General features: G+C 42.2%; 1 protein-coding gene across 1 annotated transcript in view; it reads right to left on the bottom strand.

Annotated features, from left to right (window-relative positions):
• Positions 1-22,317, bottom strand: part of SRGAP2 (SLIT-ROBO Rho GTPase activating protein 2) — a 100,286-nt gene that overhangs the window by 61,350 nt on the left and 16,619 nt on the right. The window contains exons 3-5 of the mRNA XM_018576830.1: positions 18,549-18,711; positions 12,111-12,173; positions 3,825-4,040 (exon numbers count right to left, since the gene is read on the bottom strand). Coding sequence (XP_018432332.1) covers positions 3,825-4,040; positions 12,111-12,173; positions 18,549-18,711 — 442 coding nt within the window. The remainder of the gene's footprint in view (positions 1-3,824; positions 4,041-12,110; positions 12,174-18,548; positions 18,712-22,317) is intronic.

The following is a 22,317-nucleotide window of genomic DNA, read 5'->3' as shown; positions in this document are numbered from 1 at the left end:
CCAATCAGGCACTGTAGAGGGCCGCTCGCAGTGGCCTCGGAAGAGCGAGCGGCCGCCCGATGACAGCCGGGTGATCGTGTCAGAGAGAGGGAGCCATGGCTTCGTTTAGCGGGGGTCGTGACGGCGCCCCCCCTCAGTCCTGCGCCCGGGGCAAGTGCCCCCCCGGTTGTTACGCCACTGTATTGAAGACAATCTGATCACTTTAATATCCTATTATGCTCCTAACAGTTCTCAGGTCCTTTTTTTTTTTTTCTACTATGCTACGGGATCTTAGACCCCATATGAACGGCACAATTATATGTGCAGGTGATTCAAATATTGCTCTAACTTACAGAGATCAAAGTTAAAGCATCCCCCAAAAGCAGCTACATAGCTAGCTAAACTACTACATTCCCAGGCTTTGGTGAATTTCATCAGGCAGGAGAAGAACCCCTCCACAAAAGATTATACACATTTCTTGTATGCTCAAACTACCTATTCTAGAATTTATCAGGGATGCACCGATAACAGTTTTTCTGTATGAAGTACTGATATTTATCTTTCAGTGCTCGCTGATACTGGCACTTCTGCTAGCATGGAGCCAGCTTCCCGGCCAATTAGGAAACCGCCGCCATGCGGTTTGGCTGGCTCATCTGTACTGTGGTGCCACCTTCAATCCCATTTCTCTTGGAGAACTAACGTCTGTGTCTTAAGCCATTTTAAATGCTGATTACATCAATAAAAAAATGGATGCTGGTCCTTCATGTTTACAAGTTTGTTTCCTGCAGAATCAGCTGGTCCATGAAAACCAAAATGTAACCAGTGATTGAAAAGAAGCCCCTGGGCCCCTTGTGGTTAAATCTTTTCTCCACCAATTTTAGGTGGTGGTCTCTAGTCTTTGTTAGGGAGTTTACAGTAGTAGTAATGGCAACATCGGCAATAAAAACTTTAAACTTTTTGTACATCAAATTGATGTCCCCTCTTAAATCGCCTCACCTCCAGTGTGAACAAGTTTAAATTTAGCAACCTTGTCTCATAGCTAAGATCTTCCATCCCCTTAATTCGTTTTGATGCTCTTCTGTGGACTCTCTCCTGCTTAAGGACATCCTTCCTGTGGACTGGTGACCAAAAGTGAAACCACATATTTAAAGGAGGAGGCCGAACCAGACATATATACAGTGGCAAAAGGATTGCTTTGTCTCTACAGTATATTTCTTTTTTAAAAGGAGAACTATGGGGTCAGTGTTTTTCTCCATAGTTCTCCTTAGGGTAAAGGGAGGACACAAACTAGCGTCCTCCCGTTACACTAAGCTCAGTATACAGCGAGCTACAGCTCACGGTATACCGAGACGCCGCACCTGGAGCGGATCCCGACGTAGATGACGGGATCCGCCCAGCAGAGTGACAGCTGGCTCTGCCTACCTAGAGGCAGAGCCAGCTGTACCCGCCCCCTCCCCCGTCCGTTCCGCCAGTCAGCGCTGGCAGATCGGAGCGGGGAGAGGGGAATCCAGCCCCCCCCGCAGAGAGCCGTGACAGGATCGAGAGGTGAGTGAACCCGGTATGTGTTCCCTCACCTCCCGATCTACTGAGCCGACCTGCGACAGTCTCATTGTCACAGGTCGGCTTAGAACTATGAGGTGAGTGGAAATCACTCATCTCATAGTTCTCCTTTAATGTAAGAGAGTACTCTGTTCGCTTTGTTTGCCGCAGGCTGGCATTGTGTGCTGTTATTCAATCTGTGGTCTACTAGAACAGCCAAATCTTTTTCCATTTCTGGCTTCCCTAGTGGAGTTCCCATTAATATGTATTCCGCTTGCCTGTTTTTAACCCCAAAATGAATTACTTTACATTTTTCAACATTAAACATCATCTGCCACATAGTTGCCCACTCTCCTATTTTATCTAGGTCCTCCTGTAATGTTATAATGTCTAAGTCTGCATCTATTACCCTCCCAATTTTAGTATCATCTGCAAAACACAGAAACATGAATATTAACACCCTCCCCGATATCATTAATAAACAGGTTAAACAGTATTGGGTCTAGCACAGAATCCCGAGGCACGCCACTCTCGACCTTAGACCAATGTAATTGATGACGGATTTCACGTTTACATCTCATATTGCATTCCTTGTAGCTCTGGAATGCCAATGCAGTCCCCTCCATCTTCTATTTTTTAAATGCCAGCTTCTTTTCTTTGATGTGTTGTCTTACCATTTTATTTAGCCATGAAGGCTTAGCTCTCGATCTTTTATTTTTGTTACCCAATGTTATGCACTTGGTAATAGCATTATGTAAAGTATTCTTAAAACCATCCCACTTTTCATCAGCGTTCATGGTTAGAAAAAATTTGTCCCATTTGTGATCTTGTACTAGTCAGAATGTTCAGGGAAACCAAGCTAAGAGAGCTGGAGCCAGCTGCTCAGAAACATGATTAAGTGCTTGGCCAAAAATTAAATACTTTGCTGAGCAATGTATATTTATTTGATCTGGATTCCTTACTGTAAACATGTTTGAGAGTTTAATGCTACGTTAAAGAAGAGGTTAATAAAAATAGTACAAAGTTCTGTAGTCAAGAATATGTGACATACAGTACAGCACACAGAGTGCAATGGTCATAAGTATGTAACAAGCAACTGTAAGGGGTATGCAGCATACAACTTAGTGTACAGAGCATGGTGGAAGGAATATGTAATGTACACTGCATGTTATCCTGACCGCTGCAATATGTTTCTGTGACATACAGTAGTGTGCAAAAGTTTTAGGCCGGTGTGAAAAAATGCTGTTAAGAATGGTTTCAACGATATATATCAGAGTTAACAGAAGAAATATCGAATTTCAATCAATGTTTGGTGTGACTTGTCTTTGCCTTCAAACCAGCATCAATTCTTGCACTTGCACAAAGTCAGGGATTCTGTAGGATTCACACACTTCTGAACACTGCACTATGTACACAGCACATACTCCCGACTGCTGCATTGTCGGTACAGGGATATGTGTGGCACTACTCTCACCATTGAAGTCTCAGCATACATACAGTAGTGGTCAAGTTTATGTAACTTATAGCCCTGTATACAGAGTGCAGTAGTCAGGAGTGTGTAATGTACAGCCTTGCATATAGAGTGCATCCCCTGTACTCTACTGCCTAGCTTGCCCCTCCTGTTCCAAAAAAAAAAAATGCTCTCAGCTGTACCTGTCCCGCCCTCTTCCATACCTCCTCCTTTTGAGTCCCCCTTCCAAACTTTCTCTCTTCTTGCATAACCCAACGAGATGGGACATGTCCAGTAACTAACACTTCATGGAGTGCTCATATTGCATAGCTTATCTTTCTGTTCACAGAGTTTTTAGTGTTTGCAAGATGGGTTTATGGGTATATAAATGTTAAATACAACTAAAGTCTAGTGTTCTTTTTCTGACCGGCATTACTAAATACACATACTTATTTATAACTGTTTCTTAGCCCCCTTAGCATTAACACTGTAACCTCAGACCCCCTGCTCCCTATTCTATAGCCACTTTGACTGTGCCACATTAATGTTAGAGGATTGCGTGGTACCTAGCCTCTGCAGACAGAAAGTTACATGGGCCTCAGTAGCAGACTTTTCCAGTGTGGCAAATCTTAGGGCCAGTAAAAAAAAAAAAAAAAACTTTCAAAAACCTTTTAAAACTTGGAAAAGTCCAACTAAAACCAAAGTAATTTTTTGGTGGGCAGACTGCAGGAGATTGTTAAACATTCAGGAGACCAGAACGCCACCTTGAAATGTCGGGCGAGTTAACAAAACTGCAGTAATGAACTCGGTGGTTCACAAAGATAATAAATGTGTATATAGTAATTAAATAGCTCACCTTCTCCTTCATTTTCTCAATTTTTCTAACTGAGCTGCGCCTTATGTGTTTTTCATCTAAGCGGACGCTGGTTGTCGTGTCAGGGGAACGAGGAGTCTGGCGATCTTCTTGTCGCACTGATCGACTCATCTGTTTTTCTTCCTGTTTTTCTGCGTCTTTAAGTTTAGTTTGTGCAGATATGCTATCTGCATTATACATGTGATACGTCTTCATCACCTGAAAGAGACAAGTACCCATTCTGATAATCATTGCAGTCATTGTATATCCAAGAGAAATAAATTGTTATTTAAATGCCTTTACTAACTGAAGCAACTGCCAAAAATTGCCGATTTAAAACAAAAACTGAATTTAAAAATCTAAACCTCAAAAAATGTCCAATACAAAGTCGCTCTTCATCAAACATAATAATGGATAATTAACCACCATGATAAATGCACAATGGTATAAAAAGGGAAAATCTTTTCTTCAATTTTAAGCTATTAAAGCTTAATTCCAGTGACCTATAAGTGACAAAAATGAAAGCTGGATTCCAGTAATAGCAACAAAAACGCAGGCATGAGATTGTGATTGCTTGCACAGACATTCTACAAGGAAACCTGAAAAGAATTTGCGGTTTCCTATCTTTTTACATTTTGTGATGTTTTCAGTGGAATACTTGAGATCTAGGGGGAAGAGGCTGATATGCCACAGCTACATACACAAAAAAATACTTCTCAGCATTCTCTCTCACACTCCTTGCTTCACAAAAAGTCTTGGATGTGGAAGGGCAGGGAGAAGGGAACTTTAGGGAAGAGAGGAAGCATTTTTGTCTGTATCCGTGCTCACTGGTAACTAGGCCTGCAACTATTGATTTTTTTTTTTAATCGATTAGTTGGCCAAATTATTTTTTGGATTAAAAATCGTATACAAATAAAAAAATAGATACCATCCTTAAAAATTAAAAGTTCAGAAAAAAACTGCATGCACAATTTTTCGATTGCACTGCACTGGAATGCACTGCATTACCGTGCGTTACAGTGCGGGCGATCACACCGTGGGTGGGAGGCGCATTTGAGGTGCCATTAAAACGAATGGCACTGCATCGCACCTCCCGCAGCATTATTTTGTCAGGCCGAAACTGAAAATTACTTTGAATGAGGTTACTTTATCCCAACTGAGCTTGGGCTGTGCAAGACCGTTTATTATAACTGCTGTGTTTATGGGATCCTTACTTTATGCATAAAACTCACAGCAGAGTTCTGCCTTTAGTGATATGTCTGCAGCAATAGAAAAGGATTACATACTTAATTTATGCCTTGTGATCAGTGATGTGTAGAGGGTCTTGGTGTGAATCCAGCTTGCCCAAGCCTGCACAAAACTGTGACCGACACCCCCAAGTCGAAACCTAGTGTTCTGTTCAGGTCTGCTCTTTGAACTGTACCTTTACCCTTTGTACCAGTGTATACCAATAAGTGTATCCTTATGGGTATGGTAAACCTAATTTTACTACTAACTATAACCTTCAGGGGTTCTCCTGATGTATGTATCACAGGTTGATGACCTGTGATGAATTCACAATACTGCTGCTCATGCCTCACACACTGTAGTATGCAACACACATACTTTGCTTTAGTGATTGTAAGTGCTGTCTTATTGCAGCTCTGTTTTCTGAAACTGTTCTCTCACCCTCTTGCTCTATACTACACTCTTACTCACATGTTTAATCTTCCCCTCCATGTTTAATCATTTACCTCCAAACTCCTAATCTACAATTGCCTAAGCTGCTACCTCACTGATGACTACCCCTTAGTCTGGCTTTCGCCCACAACACTCCACTGAAACTGCCCTCCTCAAACTGACTTACTGGCTGCTAAAAACAATGGCCACTACTCTTTATTCTTGCTATTAGACCTTTTTGCTGCTTTTGACACAGCTGACCACCTGCTCCTCTTCAAAAAAAAAAAAAAAAAAAACCTCCATTCAGATGCCTTCAAGGCTCTGCTCTCTCATGGTTCTCCTCCTACTTATCCAAGCACTCCTTTAGCGTCACCTAAAAATCCACCTCTCCTCTCTCCACAGGGGTCCCCTGCCCAAGGATCAGTCTTTGGACCCCTTCTTTTCTCTATCCACATACACCTCCTCCCTTGATCAGTTGATAACCTTGCATGGCTTCCAACAACATCTTTATGCTGATGATGCATAATTATACATCTCTTCACTCCACAACTCACCCCTTTGCAGTCCTTGTACATCACTGATTTACTAACATATCAATTTGGATGTCACACCACTTCTTAAAGCTCAATCTTTTAAAAACTGAGCATAATTTTTTCCTCCCCCGTGTCCCCTTCCTTAACCTTTCTATGGAGATTGATAGCAGAAACTATCCCTCTGCCCATGCCAAGGCGCTATGTGTAATCCTAGACTCTGCTCTCACCTTTCAGCCCCACATCCAAATCCTTCTGCCTTCACCTCTAACACCTCCAAAATATGCCCCTTCATAACCAATGAAACCACAAAAGCTACTAACCCACTCACCAATTTCTCTGTTAGAAGCCTTATTAATACTACTAATGATTTTAATAGGGCATTATTATATAGATCTTATGTATAAATGAGGACCTAAGTGATGATAGATTTCTACATTTTAATTGCCAATTTTGGGAATGTACACAAGCAGACTTTATCGAGCCTATGATTTTGGTCCAACTGTAATACTATATGTTTAAGTTACAATCAGTGTACAGATGGTATACAATACCCAAGCCTGAGAGACAGCAAGCCAAGTATAGTCTGAACAACATGTCTCCTAGGCAGTGCGAAGAGACATTGCAGAGTACGGACACACCGAAAATGCAACAGAAGCTTTTTCCTCTCAATACTCATCTTAAAGCCTGCTTTCTGTGCCAGTCAGTGGTTCCTTGACTGCCCTGGTCTCACATCTTGGTCTAAGACTGTGTGGTTCCCTCTTTCCTTTGTGTATTTTCCCACCCCATTTCGAAAATGAATAATTTGTTGTTTATTAGCTGTATTGTTAAACTAGGGCAAAGTCACATAACCCACTAGGTAGGAACATTCTCTTAGTTCTTTTTCCGACACCCATTTCAAATCTATATTATTGCCCATGGCAGCTCTCTGTAAACAATGGCTTTGCTGTTGCATTTAATTCTGTTAAGACTCCAGGGAGGTGCTTATACTCACTACCCTACCTAGAGATGCTCTTTTAGTGATGAAATTATGTCCTATCACTGGCTTATGAGACGCTGGATACTCATTACGTTTGTGGTCAACCACATTAGCTGACCTAAGAATGTTTGTGATTTGCCGCAATCTAAATCTTGGTGTCTAAATTCCTTTTCATTGAGGACCCAGCTATTGTGGACTCTTCACACATGCTCTCTGATTCTACTCCGGATGTATAGAACAACCATTTGGGAAGAGCACAAATGTTGTGCAACACTACTCAATGGAACTACTCATTTGAAGAAATCTAAGCAAATTAAAATTGCTGACCTGACTAACCAGATTAAAAGGTCTTCGAGCAGGCACGCTAAAAACCTGTGTCTGATAAAGACTAAGGCTGAGTTCACACCTAGGCGTATCGAATAAGCGCGCTTGTCGCGTGTTTCGTGTTGCACGATTCGCTGTAAAAAAAACGCACGACAAACACGTGTTTCCGTGGGCTACTTGGCTGTATCCCAATGGAAACGCGTGACAAAAACGCCCCAAAGAAGCTCCTGTACTTCTTTGGGCGTAGGGCGTTCTGTAGCACGTTCATACGGCCTGTAATACGCCCAGGTGTGAACCATACCCATAGGAAATAATGGGATTTCGGTGTTTGAGCGTTTAGCAGAGCGTAGCAGCACGCTACAAAACGCCCAGGTGTGAAACGGGCCTTAGAGCCTGATCGCCCTGTGCTCCTCAAAAAAGCAAAAGGAAGTTTACTCTTGTATCAAGAGGCTTTTACCCTTTCTAGCAAATTTTTCTATGAACTTGGCAATAAAAGCAGAGTTTTTAGCTAGGGAGCTCTGGGCAGCACAGGCCTCCTGCACAGTCAAGTATATGGGACCAGAACGGCTCTCCACTATAAGAGGATATTGCCAACCAATTCAGAAAATATTACAAAAAAACCTAAACCATAGGCACCTACATCCCCTCTCTGTTAGCCAGCTTAGTCTTCGGTGGTTTTTACAATCTTTTAGCTCCTCGCTATCCTGCCAGAAAAGGCATCATAAATTTGAAAACCCAGTCACAGGAGAGTAGCTGCACTTGGCATTCAAACAGCTCCCAGCCTAGTACAAAACTTGTTCATGTGTGTTTTGTCTGTTTTAGTTTACTTTTAATTCTTTGGAAGATGGTCACTCATCTCTCTTCTGAAAACACCTTTCACTGTGATCTCAAATTTCCTTGCTTAAAAGGAGTACTATGGGGTTAGTGGTTTTCCCCATAGTTCTCCTAAGCGTAACGGGAGGACACAAACCAACTTCCTCCGTCACCCAAAGCTCAGTATACCACCCAGTATACCACCCAGTCTGGATCCACCCAGCTGCGTGAGTGACAGCTGGCACTGTCTACCTACAGGCAGAGCTAGCTGTACCCGCCCTCTCCCCCATCCGTTCCGCCAGTCAGCGCTGGAGGATCGGACAGGGGAGGGGGTGAATCCCTGCAGGGAGCCGTGAGTGACAGTCACAGCTCTCTGCACGGATAGATCGAGAAGTGACTGGGCGACGGTATGTGTTCGCTCACTTCCCGATCTACTGAGCCGACCTATGACAGTTTCATTGTCACAGGTCGGCTCATATTATGAGGCTGAGTGAAAATCACTCGCCTCATAATTCTCCTTTAAATGTGGATCTAAAGCTCTATGCAAAAATGTTGGCAAACCGTCCAATCACCCTTTTTAATAGGTCAAGACAAAGCAGGCCTTATCTCAGGCTGTGAAACCCGAGACAACACAATATGGGCACTAAACATAGTGAACTGGGCTTGTAACAGTTTTTTTTTATCTACAGATACTAAAAAGGCATTCAAAAGGAGTGACCCAAGACTATATGGAAGCAGTCCCCTGCCATTTGGGCATTAAAGCGATAATGCTGGCTAGAGTTCTTGCTCTATACTATACTCCCGAGCCAGCATTCAGATAATTAAGCACCTGTCAAGACATCTTCTCCCTCTGCAATGGTACAAGACAGGGATGCCCTCTGAGCTTATAACTCTAGAACCTGTCTTGCTCTATATTCGTGCCAAACCTAGCATACACGCTCCCGCAGTCGGCCATGAGTACAAGCTGGAGGCTTTTGCCGATTACCTGCTGCCGATTCTTTCTTGGCCACAAATTTCTCCTCCTACCCTGGAAAACTTTCCAAACCTCTCTAATTTTAGGATTCATTATAGAACATTTTTTATGCAAAATATCTGTCGCCCTTCATTGTTCGGGAATGTCAGAAAACTTTCTTTCACTTGGAAATCCTCTTGTGTTACATGTTTGGTATTCAGCGGTCAGCAGACCTCTCCAACCTTATCACCTAAACTTTGCAAAGCGCTTTCCACCAATAAAATTCGACCTCTCACACTGGAATTAGCTGATTTTTTTTGTGGCTTGGTAGATCAGCAATATTAAAGATAAACATAGCTCCTAGGATCCTCTACCTCCAACAAACACTCCTGATGCATGCGCCCAAAAGTTTCTTCTCTTGCACGCAAACTTTTCCACTACGGTATATGGTGAAATAAAGCCCCTAGACTGGCTCTAAAGACTTTCACTGCATTGCAACACAGGGGTGGCAGTGGGCTCTGCAACATGGAAAAGTATTATTGGACTTGTTACCTTACCAGACTTGTTAACTGGAACATACATGATTCCCTAAAATAGTGGGTAACCCTTGAACAGGCTAGGTCTTCAGTATCTTTGCATCTCTCACCGTGGATTTCTTAGAAGTCTTTTCCAACCATGATGTGCCACTACCCTACAATGCAAATTTGCAAGCCCACGTGCAATACACTACACCTTTTCTCAACCCCAGGAGCACTTATCCGAAATCTCAGATTCTAAAGTGCTTTCTATTTGTTCTTACTTGCAACTTCGCCATTGCATTATCAAACCGTCCTCTTGTGGTAGCTGTAATAGAGACCTCATTCCAATCAAGACCCTTTGCACCGTTACATCCCCTCAGCCACACTCAATTTCCACTTTATGCCAACTTATCCTTACCCCTACAAGCCCAGAAACAGACCATATGAGGATCACATGAGAAAGTGATCTGAACCTCACTTTTTCAGACGAGGAATAGGAATATGATTACCTTAAGTGAACAACTTCAAGGTACGTACCAAGAGGAAGTTGGCACATTTCTGCATGTCTGTTGGACTTGTCAAATCAGAGAACATTTCTGGAAAACTGGTAGGAAAAACACCTCAGTTTTACATCACTATGGAAACTCCGACCCTTTTGCCTGTAATTGCCCTGTTACATCACAACAAAGCCCCCCCACATACTGTAAATACAGGAAACACTGTTATTCATGTCTTGAATACAGCAAAAATAAGTTATCCCTGTCTTTTAAAAGTCAGCTTGCCAACCCTCACGTAGCCACTGGTATTGTAGAAAAAAAAATTTGCTGAGATGGAGGAATTGATTCATATTGCCAACGATAGAGCTCCATACACCCTTTACATGGGCTTGTTGGTTCTATTGTAAGACTACTTTAGCTTACACCCAAACACTGACTCACTTGCTTGATTCTGCTGCCATCCCTGTGATCTGTTCAGGACTTGTTGCCCTGTCTCATAACTGACTATCATGGTGGTGATTTCGTTGATCATGTCCGGTTTCATTTCAGATTTTTTTTTTCTTCCTTCCCTTGATTTGCTTTTCTAGCCATCTATCCATTCTCTCTTTCTATTACATCTTTCTATGCCCATTCCCTTGTTGCTTTCACCCTCCTGTCCTTTTCATTACTTTCCTATTGTTCTAACAATGTCTACTTTGTTCTCATGCAAGGGCTATACCAATAGCTCCTACTTGCTCAAACCATTATTGTTAAATCTCTTTTCATTTAACGTTTAATTTATGTGGAATTTCAGCTGGTATCTGCTAGTTTCTGACTCTGGAATGTAACAGTTCACCCTCCTACTCTCATTTTACAGGTCTCCTTGTTATGCCATGTACATGTTGAGACTTGCTTTCTTGTTGTTTAAATTTAATTACATTTCTTCATGGAAAAATAAATGCATAACCTTTGGGTATCTTCAGTGAAAATCAGAAAATTATCAATATGTCCACAGCTATAGGCAGTAGTAATATGCAAACCTTAGCATTTCCTGCCAAGTCTCCCCACCCCAAAGCCTCTGTACCCGTCAGTAAAACCCTCCCTTCACCCAAGTGAAAATGTGCATATAACTACATCTGCCTAAATCGGATTCCTTTTGACATGCAATTTTCAACACAGCTAACCTCTGCTTATATGCGTTTCCGGTGTTCTTTAGTATTGTGGAAGTGAGGCGGCACACCCATACTGCCCATTGTGCAATATAGTAATATGGAACATTTATACTGCACATTTAGCATTCATCACTGCCATCTGCTAATTAATAGTCATAGCAGGCTTTTGTTCAACAGGAAAAGCATACGAGGAAGATGCTTCACAAAAGTCAGGAGACCCTGCCTGCATTTTCAGATGCCCAGTGTTCATTCTCCTAAAATCAAAGCCTGGGACATTACTTATCCTTATGGGTCTACACTGTTATCTTGATGTGCGTTGTGTATTTAGTTAAGCAATGCAAATTTTTAGTTTTAGCTTAGGGTCCTGCAGTGGGTTAGCTTTCCATCCAGGAACAGTGTAAGTAAGCCCTCATTGCTTATTGTATACAATGCATTTGTAGAGAAGTGTTCTTTATCTTTAGGTTTCTTCTGATATATTGAAGCATTTACGTGTTTAATATAGCTGCCTAGCTGTCCACAGAGTTACATGCCACAAGGGAAGAAAAAAAGGCTGTAATAGACATACAAAAGGTCATGGCAAGAGCATGTAAACAGGCAGTACAGACATGTGACCGATGCATGCAATATGTTATATACTCTGCCAATTAGATAAAAATATAAAAATATTTTTTTTATTGTTATTTACTTCTAGGTGTGGTAGAGAAAACAGCAAAGAAAAAGAGTAATATTAACGGTGTGCTGCAAGAATTTACTCTGTCAGATCATTACTGAGAATGTATGCAATTCTTTTTGTAAAGTAACACTGTAGGAATTGGTAACCATAATGCAAAAAAAAAAAACAAAAAAAAAAAAAAAAACACACTTACCGTATACAGCTCATTTAGCACTTTCATAAGGTCCTCCTGCAGTTGTAACCCAATTTCTTTACTCTGCCAAGACAAAGAAATGCAATATAGCGGACAGTTTAATCACAAACTTTAAAATACGTAAAAAGACTTACAAAAGACAAAGATTAGAAGGTCTATCTTACCAAGAAGTAGAAAGAAAATTGCAATATGTAAGCAATTTAGAATTTGTTTTATATGAAGCATTTATTCTCCCAAATAAAAAGCTAAAAATCAAATCTCAACCCTCACCAGCCTATTGTCCATATCACCCCCTCCAGGAAGTCAACATGCCATCTGTTACCTACCAGAGAGGCCTGTAAAAAAATGTTGACAGTTCTTGCCTCCCCCAGAAACGGAATACCGAATTCTCTTCAAAACAAATTCTCTTCTATAAAAGAGTTTGTCGGTTTTCAGGAAGCAGTGCAGGTACTCTTTATACTCTCCTTTCAAAACTGAAATAGGCTCTCGTGTATTCAATAGAGAATAAAATATGAACACAAACATTATAATTTCCAAGACTACGTGCTATATAATAAGCCACATGGTTTTACGACCATTGCATGAGTTTTATGCATCAACATACTGTGGGGCGAACTTATCAAAAAACTGGAACAGACCAAATCCAGAGCAGATTTGCACTGCAACCAATTAGCTTCTCTGTCTCATTTCTAAATCTTACCTGAGCAAACAGAAGAGATGCTGATTGGTTGCCATAGGCAACTGCTCTAGTCTGTCTGCTCCAGTTTTTATAAATTCCCCCCATGCATTGTGGCAGCAACAAAATTCTAAAGCTGGAATCAAAAGCTACTAGTTGTAGTACACCTCAAAATCGATTCACCTTTGGAAGCTCCCACTTACCAATCAAGTGAGGGAAAACATCCTAACTCAGGCATCATACTCGCTGTACTGTATGGACACTGCTGAGATCGGCTGCCATCACATACTCATCCCCCTTATGTGGGAGGGAAAAAACAAAAAGGATGCCCAAACAGCTACCGTCCAGATAATCTCAGGTAAAGTGCCCCCTAGATGATGCCAAACAGTTGAGTCTGTCTGAAAAAAATACTAGATTGTAAGCCACGTGCCCCTTGGTAAGAGTTAGGTAGGGTTAGGGCTAGAGTTAGACCTAGGATGGGGTTAGGCTAGTCTTAGAGTTAAAGTAATGGCTAGAGTTAGGGTAAGGGCTAGGGCCAGGGTTAACATTTGTTTAAAGGAGAACTATGAGATGAGTGCTTTTCACTCACCTCATAGTTCTAGCCGATCTGTGACAATGAGACGGTCACATGTAGGCTCAGTAGATTGGGAGGTGAGCGAACACATACCGGCGTTCGCTCACCTCTTGATCCTTTCACGGCTCTCTGCTGTGACAGGGGAGGAGCTGGATTCCCCCCCTCCCCGCTCCGATCCTCCAGCGCTGACTGGCGGAACGAACGGGGGAGGGGCGGGTAGATAGGCAGAGCCCGCTGTCAGTCCCGCAGCTGGGCGGATCCCAGCACAATTGTCGGGATCCGCTTCAGCTTCTCAGTATACCGCAAGCTGTAGCTGAGCCTGGGGTGACGGGAGGACGCTAGTTTGTGTCCTCCCGTTACCCTAAGGACAACGATGGGGAAAAGCCTTAACCCCATAGTTCTCGTTTAAGGTGGGATAAGTTTAACGACCACTACTCTCTTAAGGTCCCCCATCCGTAATGAGCCTCTCAGTCCCAACTGATGGCATACAATAATGACCCTAGAAGTGTATACCAGGGCAGCACAAGCAGAGGTTGTGTTCACAGACCACCCAGGAAGGGGAAGTCTTACCGAACCATCAGCTGGAAGGACATGCGTAGGCTATATGTACCCCTGACACAGACTCTTAAGAGTGATCTTCTACAGAGACCTTGAGAGAAGAAGAGTCCAATGACTGCTGGCATAGTGGCTGTTATAGCACCTAAAGAAAAAACTAAAGTGTAGAATACCCAGCAAAAATGACAAAGCGAAAAAGTGGCTGGTGAACCACGTGGGTCAGTACAAGCCATAAGTAGTCTATGAAGTCCAGTAAAGTCAAGAGCATTGTACTGATGATATCCTGTTGAAGGAGCTTCACAAGGGCCTTCCACATACCCTGGGCTGACCGCTAGAGGAAGAGAGACTGAACATAAGGCTTCCCTTCTAATGCTTGTAACAGGACCACTTAAAGTGTTTGGTCTTTTGCGGTTATCTCTACACCTTTTTATTGTCTACTGTACTATTCAGGACCTAAACTGCTCTAAAAACCAGCTAAGCTGATACCACCTAGCAGATTATAGAGAACATGTGAACAGGTGGTCAGGTGACAGACTAAGACTTTGCAGCACAGATACCTAATGCCTAAAAGTCCAAGAGGCACTGGCAGATCTAGTAGAGCAAGCTTATAAAGAAGAATGAGAAGTTGTCCCATTGACATAGTATGCAAGTATAATCTCCTGCTTAATCTACCTAGAAAATGTTGGAAGTAGATGCAGGAAGCCCCCTGCGATGTAATTTAGGAAGGATAAAAAAAAAAGCAAAAAAAAAAGCATAGTCATAGTAAAGTTATAACCCTAGGGATGTTTCAGAACTGTAGATAAATAATCTTATTCAGATGGAGGACACACCCTTGAAGACGAGTCTGTGGGCTGGTTTCCCCATTCCTAGACACTATTTTTTATTACAGGTATTTATGTAGCGCCGACAATTTACGCAGCGCTTTACACAGTTGCACATTCTAGGGATGTTCAGATACCAATTTCTAAACTCGATACAAGCACATATACAGATAGATACTTTTCCAGCTCCAAGACTAGACTAGAGAAAAATTCAAAAAGGTTAGGAGACAGCTGAAATTTTTAAAGCAGCATACAGAGCACCTGGGATTTGCGAATCCCTGTTTTAAAAGGAGAACGGTTTTACAGGAGACCATAGTTCTAGCCGACCTGTGACAATGAAACTGTCACAGGTCGGCTCTGTAGATTGGGAAGTGAGCTTACACATACCGGCGTTCGCTCACTTCTCGATCTTGTCACGGCAAAGAGCCGTGACAGGGGAAGGACTGGATTCCCCCCTCCGATCCTCCAGCGCTGACTGGCAGAACGGATGGGGGAGAGGGCTGGTACAGCTGGCTCTGCCTCTAGATAGGCAGAGCCAGCTGTCACTCACGCAGCTGGGCAGATCCAGACATAATTGTCGGGATCCGTTTCAGCTGCGGCGTCTCAGTATACTGTGAGCTGTGGCTCGCGGTATACTGAGCTTTGGGTGACGGGATGACGCTAGTTTGTTTGTGTCCTCCCGTTACCCTTAGGAGAACTATGGGGAAAAGCCCTAACCCCATAGGTCTCCTTTAATGTATGATATAGATAGGGATGCACCGATACCATTGTTTCAAGTACTGATACTTGTTCAAATACTCACAGATAAAAGTACTAATACATTTTATAGTTTGTCATGTGACAGTTTTTCTAAAACAATACAGACTAATGTTTTCAGGGCAGTAGTGGAGCCCCAGAGCCTGGTCCCAGCTGCAACCCTAGTAGTTCTCGTGAAAATGCCAAGCATCAGCACTGGTATCTGAACATCCCTAGCACATCAGTCCCTACCCTCAAGGAGCTTGCAATCTATCAATCTCACATGCATACATAGGAGGGCCAATTAACCTTCCAGCATGTCTTTAGAGTGTAGCAGGAAACCCACGCAAGCACAGGAAGAACATGCAAACTTGCAGATAGTGTCCTGACCGGAATTTGAACCGGGGACCCTTAGTGCTAACCACTCTAGCACTAATACAGAACGCATAGCACATAACAAACACATCAATTCTACTGGGTACACAGTTGAGGTGCTTCCTACTGACTCCCTGAAGGTTCAAATGGGGGGGAGAAAATACTTTACCCGTGTCTGTGCCAGCACTCGCATTAGCCCCACCCCAAAAAAGGGAGGGGACACTGGGGGTAATCATCACCCTGCACCCAACACCAATAGGAGGGAAAGGGCACAAACTGGGGGGAGGAAAGGGAAACGGCACATACCGTAGGCCCCGGTGCTAGCATGCCTAAGCACCATTCGCTTGGGATACAGCATAATCACTGAAGTGGAGAGCATGTCATCCTGGAACTTAAGGTCCCGAAGATGTGGCCAAATGGCAAGATATACAAATACTACCATGCCCCCACCCCCACTCCTTCCGTTTCAATTTTGCCAGCAAGATAACCCACCGCACATTATACCCTACCCCTATATCCCCCACACCTGCAGGGAGCTGATGGGCAGAGGCAGAGAGGAGGGAGAGCCAACCCCGAAGTGGACACTACTTCCACCAACAGGAAGTGCATCCCGATACTACGCATGACCGTATAAGCCTACCAATGAGGTCACGGAAACGTCACTGCCCAACTGCACGTGCACTGAACGCAGACCCCAGTGACAAAATGTCCAGGAAAAAAAACTCTGGAAGACCGCAATGAGAGGCCCACACATGCGCAGTAACCCTAGTGATGAGCAGGGGAAAAACATAATGGTGCCAAACTCCGTTGTCAACGGCAGTAAGCAAATACAGAGGGGGAGCAGGGGGAAGATGACAGAGATGAAGGGAGATGAAGGGAAGAGTCCGACCATGGACCTACAAAAAGGTATTGCCTGCACTCACAGAAACCCGCACTCCCAGTTTGCTTTAGGATGGCCGGTGGTCGCCATATGCCTAATACCTCCTCCTCTTATAATCTCTTTAGGATGGCAGGGAGAGCATTATACTGTCGACCATCTTTGCAGACAAAACTGGTGAGGGAGCATCTGTACTTACATGGTGCATTATAGTGTTTCTGCTCGAGCTGGGTTGGTGTGCACAAATATTGGCCTTTTAAATAGGAACAATGCAATATACGGCACGGGAGGCACATTATTTTGGTCCCCGTTTGTGTGTCGTCGCCCCTGTGACCGCTTGACCCGTGTTTTGGGGTTCCCTTTGGATATAGGGAGAATTAGCGACTAATTCACATGCCAAAATTATTCAATTTTGGCTCCTGAGGAAGCTTGATGCGAAATGGATTTTGCTACAGTGCGCCTCGAAAATACAGCACACAGACAAATAAAAAATACACTTATGGACTGTGGTCCAAATTGATCAAACAATGGATTAGATTTCATTGTATTTAAGCTATGACGGGATATTGGTGTGGTTTGAATTGACTTTTTGATTTTACAATTTTTTGAATTGACTTTTTGATTTTTGAGCACAACTGTTAAACCAAGATTTTGTAAAATCAAAAAGTCAATTCAAACCACACCAATATCCCGTCATAGCTTAAATACAATGAAATCTAATCCATTGTTTGATTGTATTGTGAGACAAAACTACGATTTTTTTTAACTCACTGTAAAATCCTTTTCTCTGTGTTCAATAACGGACACTACGAAGATCTCCAGATCTTAACCATTGGATTATAGTGCCATCTTCAGGAACAAAAGCACAATCTAGGGGAGGCCCCTGCTGGTGGCCAAACACCCATCTGCTAGAGGCAGCAGAGTTAGTTAAAACCCAGTATAAGAACAGCAAAACGGCCACAAACATATTAACCAGAGGGAAGGGTGCGGTGTCCTTAAATGAAAAACAAAATTTCAGGGCGAGTAAGAAAAAAAAATAAAAATAATTTCTCTTTCGTTCACTTAAAGACACAGCGGCAATCTCTAGATCTTGACCATTGGAGTATAACAGCACCACAGGAGTAGGACACTAGGCAGTAGCAAGACCTCAACTGCCTATAGAACTCCCAACAGATCAACATGAAGGGCCCATGCAATATACAGTATATCACCCTGAAGCCCCTCAAGGCCAAGAGAACAGGGAGAAGGCAAAGAAGCCCATGTAGCCAGACAAATACAGGCAAGATATCTTCCTTTACTTCCTGGAACTCTTGCACATGTGACTAGGACACGTGACCATGCACATCATCTCCAGTGAGGAAAATGCCTTTCCCAGATATCGCGTGAGATTACAGATGAGATTTCCTAGCAATGCTCTGCTGATGTAATCTTCCCAGGATGCATCACTTGGGCACAACTACATAAATTTGTGCCAAAGTGAACCAGGAAGGGGATGAACTCTATTTGCAAGTAAATTAAAAAATATGTTTAACTAATAAATGTAAGATGATTTTATATCAGCATGCAGAGCTGCATGCCGATGTGATTCTTAGTGAAAAGAGGTAAAGATAAACTTTAAATGCAGCTGACAAGCCTATCTGCAGTTTATCAATCAAGCCAAATTAATAAAATCCTTCAAAACACCAAAATGCCCAGGTGTAACAGAAATATTTTACCACGCAAATATATTACATATACATAGCAAAAAAAAAAGAGAGAAAGCAATAAAACAGTATTCAGGAACTAAACGAACAGTGCAGAGATGTATGATGTTCTGGAATCTCACCTTTTTGAATAGACGCCCTGAATCCTCGTTGACCTGACCAAAACGAGGTATGATGTTGTTCAAGTAGATGTCACTCAATGTGGCATGATTACGACTCTCCCTTTTCACTTGTGTGAGCAGCAGGTTCCAGCAAGTGACAGGAGAAAGAACATTCTGATTATTCCTGCATGCACAGAAAAGCAGATAAGCTATTACAGTGGAAACACATACACAGATGTACAATGTAAAGTAACACTAAACTCAGGAGTTAAATCTTAATACATTCAAGTATCCTAAATATTAACAAAAACATAGCTTATTTGTAAATCACTCAGCTATAGATACTCAAATCATCTCTGAATTGGTGCTGACACTGTCATTCCTTCTGGAGTGGCTACATTTGTTCCCCATGATACTTGTGTATGTTTTAAAGTAGTCACTGCTCCAAGCTCACTCCTGTGATGGACTACAATCTCAATACAAATTTGTAACTAAACATGAGATTGTAGTCCATCACAGGAGCGATCTTGGAGCGGTGTCTACTTCACAACACAAATCGGGACCATAGGAAACAAAAATAGCCACTCTCCAGAAGGAAGGACAGGGTCAGCATGAAATCAGCGATTGAGTGATACACACATAAGATACATTTTAATTAAATACATTAGTTGCTTAAGATAAGAGCTAAAAACGTGTCCAGCAAATACAACGCATTTAAAAAAAAAAAAAAATCAGATATCCCTGAAATGGTCTCTGCAACAATGTTTTTTAATACATTTGAATAATTGTCAATTTTGTTCTGTGGAAGAGACAGCTTTACACATGTCAAACTGATTCATTGTACTAGGAGTTTAAAACTTTTCTAATGATTGTAAGGGTGGTCATTTATTTTAAATAGGGTCAACCATGTGTTTTTGAATTTTTGTCATGGCCATTCACAGCTGGGCAGACACACACATCTCTCTGTATCAATAGTTTTCAATGCCGAGGCTCACAGTACAGAAGCTTTCTTCTGTGTGGCTTCTAGGGGGGAAGATCCAACTTAGTGACATTAAAGCCAAACATTTTTTTCCCTCCCCCGAATGTTAAAGCACTTACCTAAAATGATGTCTCTTAATCCAATCTTCTTTCCTGTCGTTTTCACCCTTCTCTCCAGCGGGTCTCCGATCCGGTGCCGACTCCTCTGTGCTTGCTGGCACTTCCTGTCCCACGGAGTCTGCATGCGGGTGCACGCGTCCATAGACTTACCTTGTGTCTCGCCTTGTCTCCCGGCCAAAAATCCAAACTGAGCATGCGCCCGCCCCAAGATGCTTTGCGGCTGCCCGAGAATGTTCAGATTTTCGGACGGGAGCGCGCGGGGAAGACACAGGCAAGTCTAAACCACTTTTAAAGCGTTTTTTTTTTTTTTTACGTTTTGCATATATCTACCGCTTACTAGCTGTAGATATATGCAAAAAAAAACTTGAGTGTTTAGGAACCCTTTAACACTAACTCCTGCTTCTATCTATCATGGCAAAATCCAGAACACCCATTCCCCCCCGCTCTCCACTACCTTAATAATGTCTGATAGCGAAGACGAGGCATAGATATATGCACAATGAACCTAGTAATCAGCAAGTGTAGCTGAAAAAAAAGGATTTTGGCAGGAGAATAAGCACAGCCTGAAAGATAGACATTTTGGAAGTAAATCCATTATTTCAAATCAAAAACGGTTTATTGACTCGATTGCTATCACATTATATAGCGACTTTCGGAACAACATTCTGTTTGCCTAAAGGAACCGCTATTGTTCCAAAACGTCGCTATATGATGTGATAGCAATCGAGTCAATAAACCATTTTTGACTTGAAATTCTATAGGAGTGCGAGTGACTTTATACATACACTTATCTTAAAATATATGTCAGTTACGTACCAACTGAATTGGAGGATTTCAGTGACAAAACTGGGACACCCAATAGATCACGGATGAATTGTGCATGCCAATTGAAACTGCATGATCAAATTCTTAGGAGGTCTGTGAAAAAAGTTTTGATCTAGCAGTTGCAATAAATGTTGGTTAGCGTTGGCTAGCTCAATCTCAACTGAGGTCTCTTCACCTTTACGATGCTGCATGTCCAAATCTGTTTTTTGTTTTTTTTAAACTATTAAGCATGACATGAAGTGTTTTTTTTTTTCCAAAAGCGCCCCATGGGAAATAACCCCGGCAGCCCCCGTCCAGACACATTGAACGGAGAAATACATCGCAAGACTTAACCTCCACAAAATACAAAATGGCCTTTCGGCCATTTCAAGCAGTAATGCATAGAGAGTCTTCTGGAAGGTTGTCATTGAGTCTCCATGGTTTTAAATCTCAGTGAAATATCCTGCACAGATTGAATGTTCCTCAGCAGTCATGTTTATACACTTTTATAGAACTTATTGATTCTTACACCGCTGCAGCAGGAGGGGGAGGGAGGCTCTAGGGACCAGCATAAGATCAAGCCAGCTCGAATAGTCCGGGTGAGTACAACTTTTTTTTTTTTTTTTCCACCCAGACACAAAACGAGCAGTTAACCTATGCAGGGTTGTTTAAAAATATTCCATATTTAGTTTGTTAGAAGGGTAAAACGTAGTAAGCATTAAATATATTGTTTTTCCTTCGGGTGAGTACAACTTTTTTTTTTTTTTTTACCACCTAGACACAAAACGAGCAGTTAACCTATGCAGAGTTGTTTAAAAATATTCCATATTTAGTTTGTTAGAAGGGTAAAACGTAGTAAGCATTAAATATATTGTTTTTCCCCATATGATAAAATATATAAAATATAGCAGTAGTACCTAAAAGGCATCTGTTTTACCCCATTCAGGAATTCTTTCAGGTCTACTATAAGTTAGCATATTGTTGTGCCATCTTACTACCACATAGGAGTACTCATACACTGGCGTTAAAAGTCATGATCAAAAGAGAAATAGCTGTATGTGAGAATGAATAAGTCCTATAACATCCTCAGCAGTATATTCGTAGGTTGGTGAGGGTGATCAGAATCTGTGACATGGGGCAATCCAGACATAGTACATCCAGAGTCACTAGCAATGTCTTTGGTGGCAATTGCCCTATATTGTGGAGCTGTATGTTGTGTCAAGCAGAATTATCTTTTGTAGCTTATAGTCCGTTGACACAAGACAAAAAAGGGACCGAGTGTGGAGCTCTGCTTTCTAAAGCACTATCAAATAATTTTATGCCCAGTCTCACCTGTTCTCCCATTCCATAACCACTTCTGTATTCCTTAGTAAATGAAGGGGGTAGACCCCAAAAGGGTGTCCTGAAAAATTAACTGTTAATGTAAAGAAAGCATCATTGACAGTAAGCAACTTTATAGCTGTATTAGTACACTTGGAGCAACAATCAGCTTAAGCATGACATTCACCAAATATTCACTGCAGGTGAACAGTTTTGATTACAGGGCATGATTAACCACCTGTAAATGTTTAAATGTCACATTCACTGCTTCGTAGTTAATCTGAGGGAAAAGCGGCGTGGATTGAAAATGTATTCTCTTTACAAATTCACTCCATTAGGCTTAAAAGGATAACTATGAGGTGAGTGATTTACACTCATCCTCATAGTTAGACCTGATGTGTGACATTGAAATGCTCACGTCGGCTCTAGATATCGAGAAGTGAGCGAACACATCCAGTCACTCGCTCACTTCCCAATCATCTCCCTGCAGAGAACAGTGATGGTCACCAATTCCCACAGGGATTCCTCACCTCTCCAATCCTCTAGCGCTGACTGGAGGAACGGACGG

The sequence above is a fragment of the Nanorana parkeri genome, unplaced genomic scaffold (genome assembly GCF_000935625.1).
Source record: "Nanorana parkeri isolate BGI_ZX_2015 unplaced genomic scaffold, ASM93562v1 scaffold77, whole genome shotgun sequence".
Taxonomy (NCBI): domain Eukaryota; kingdom Metazoa; phylum Chordata; class Amphibia; order Anura; family Dicroglossidae; genus Nanorana; species Nanorana parkeri.
This window is presented reverse-complemented; position numbering and strand designations above follow the sequence as displayed.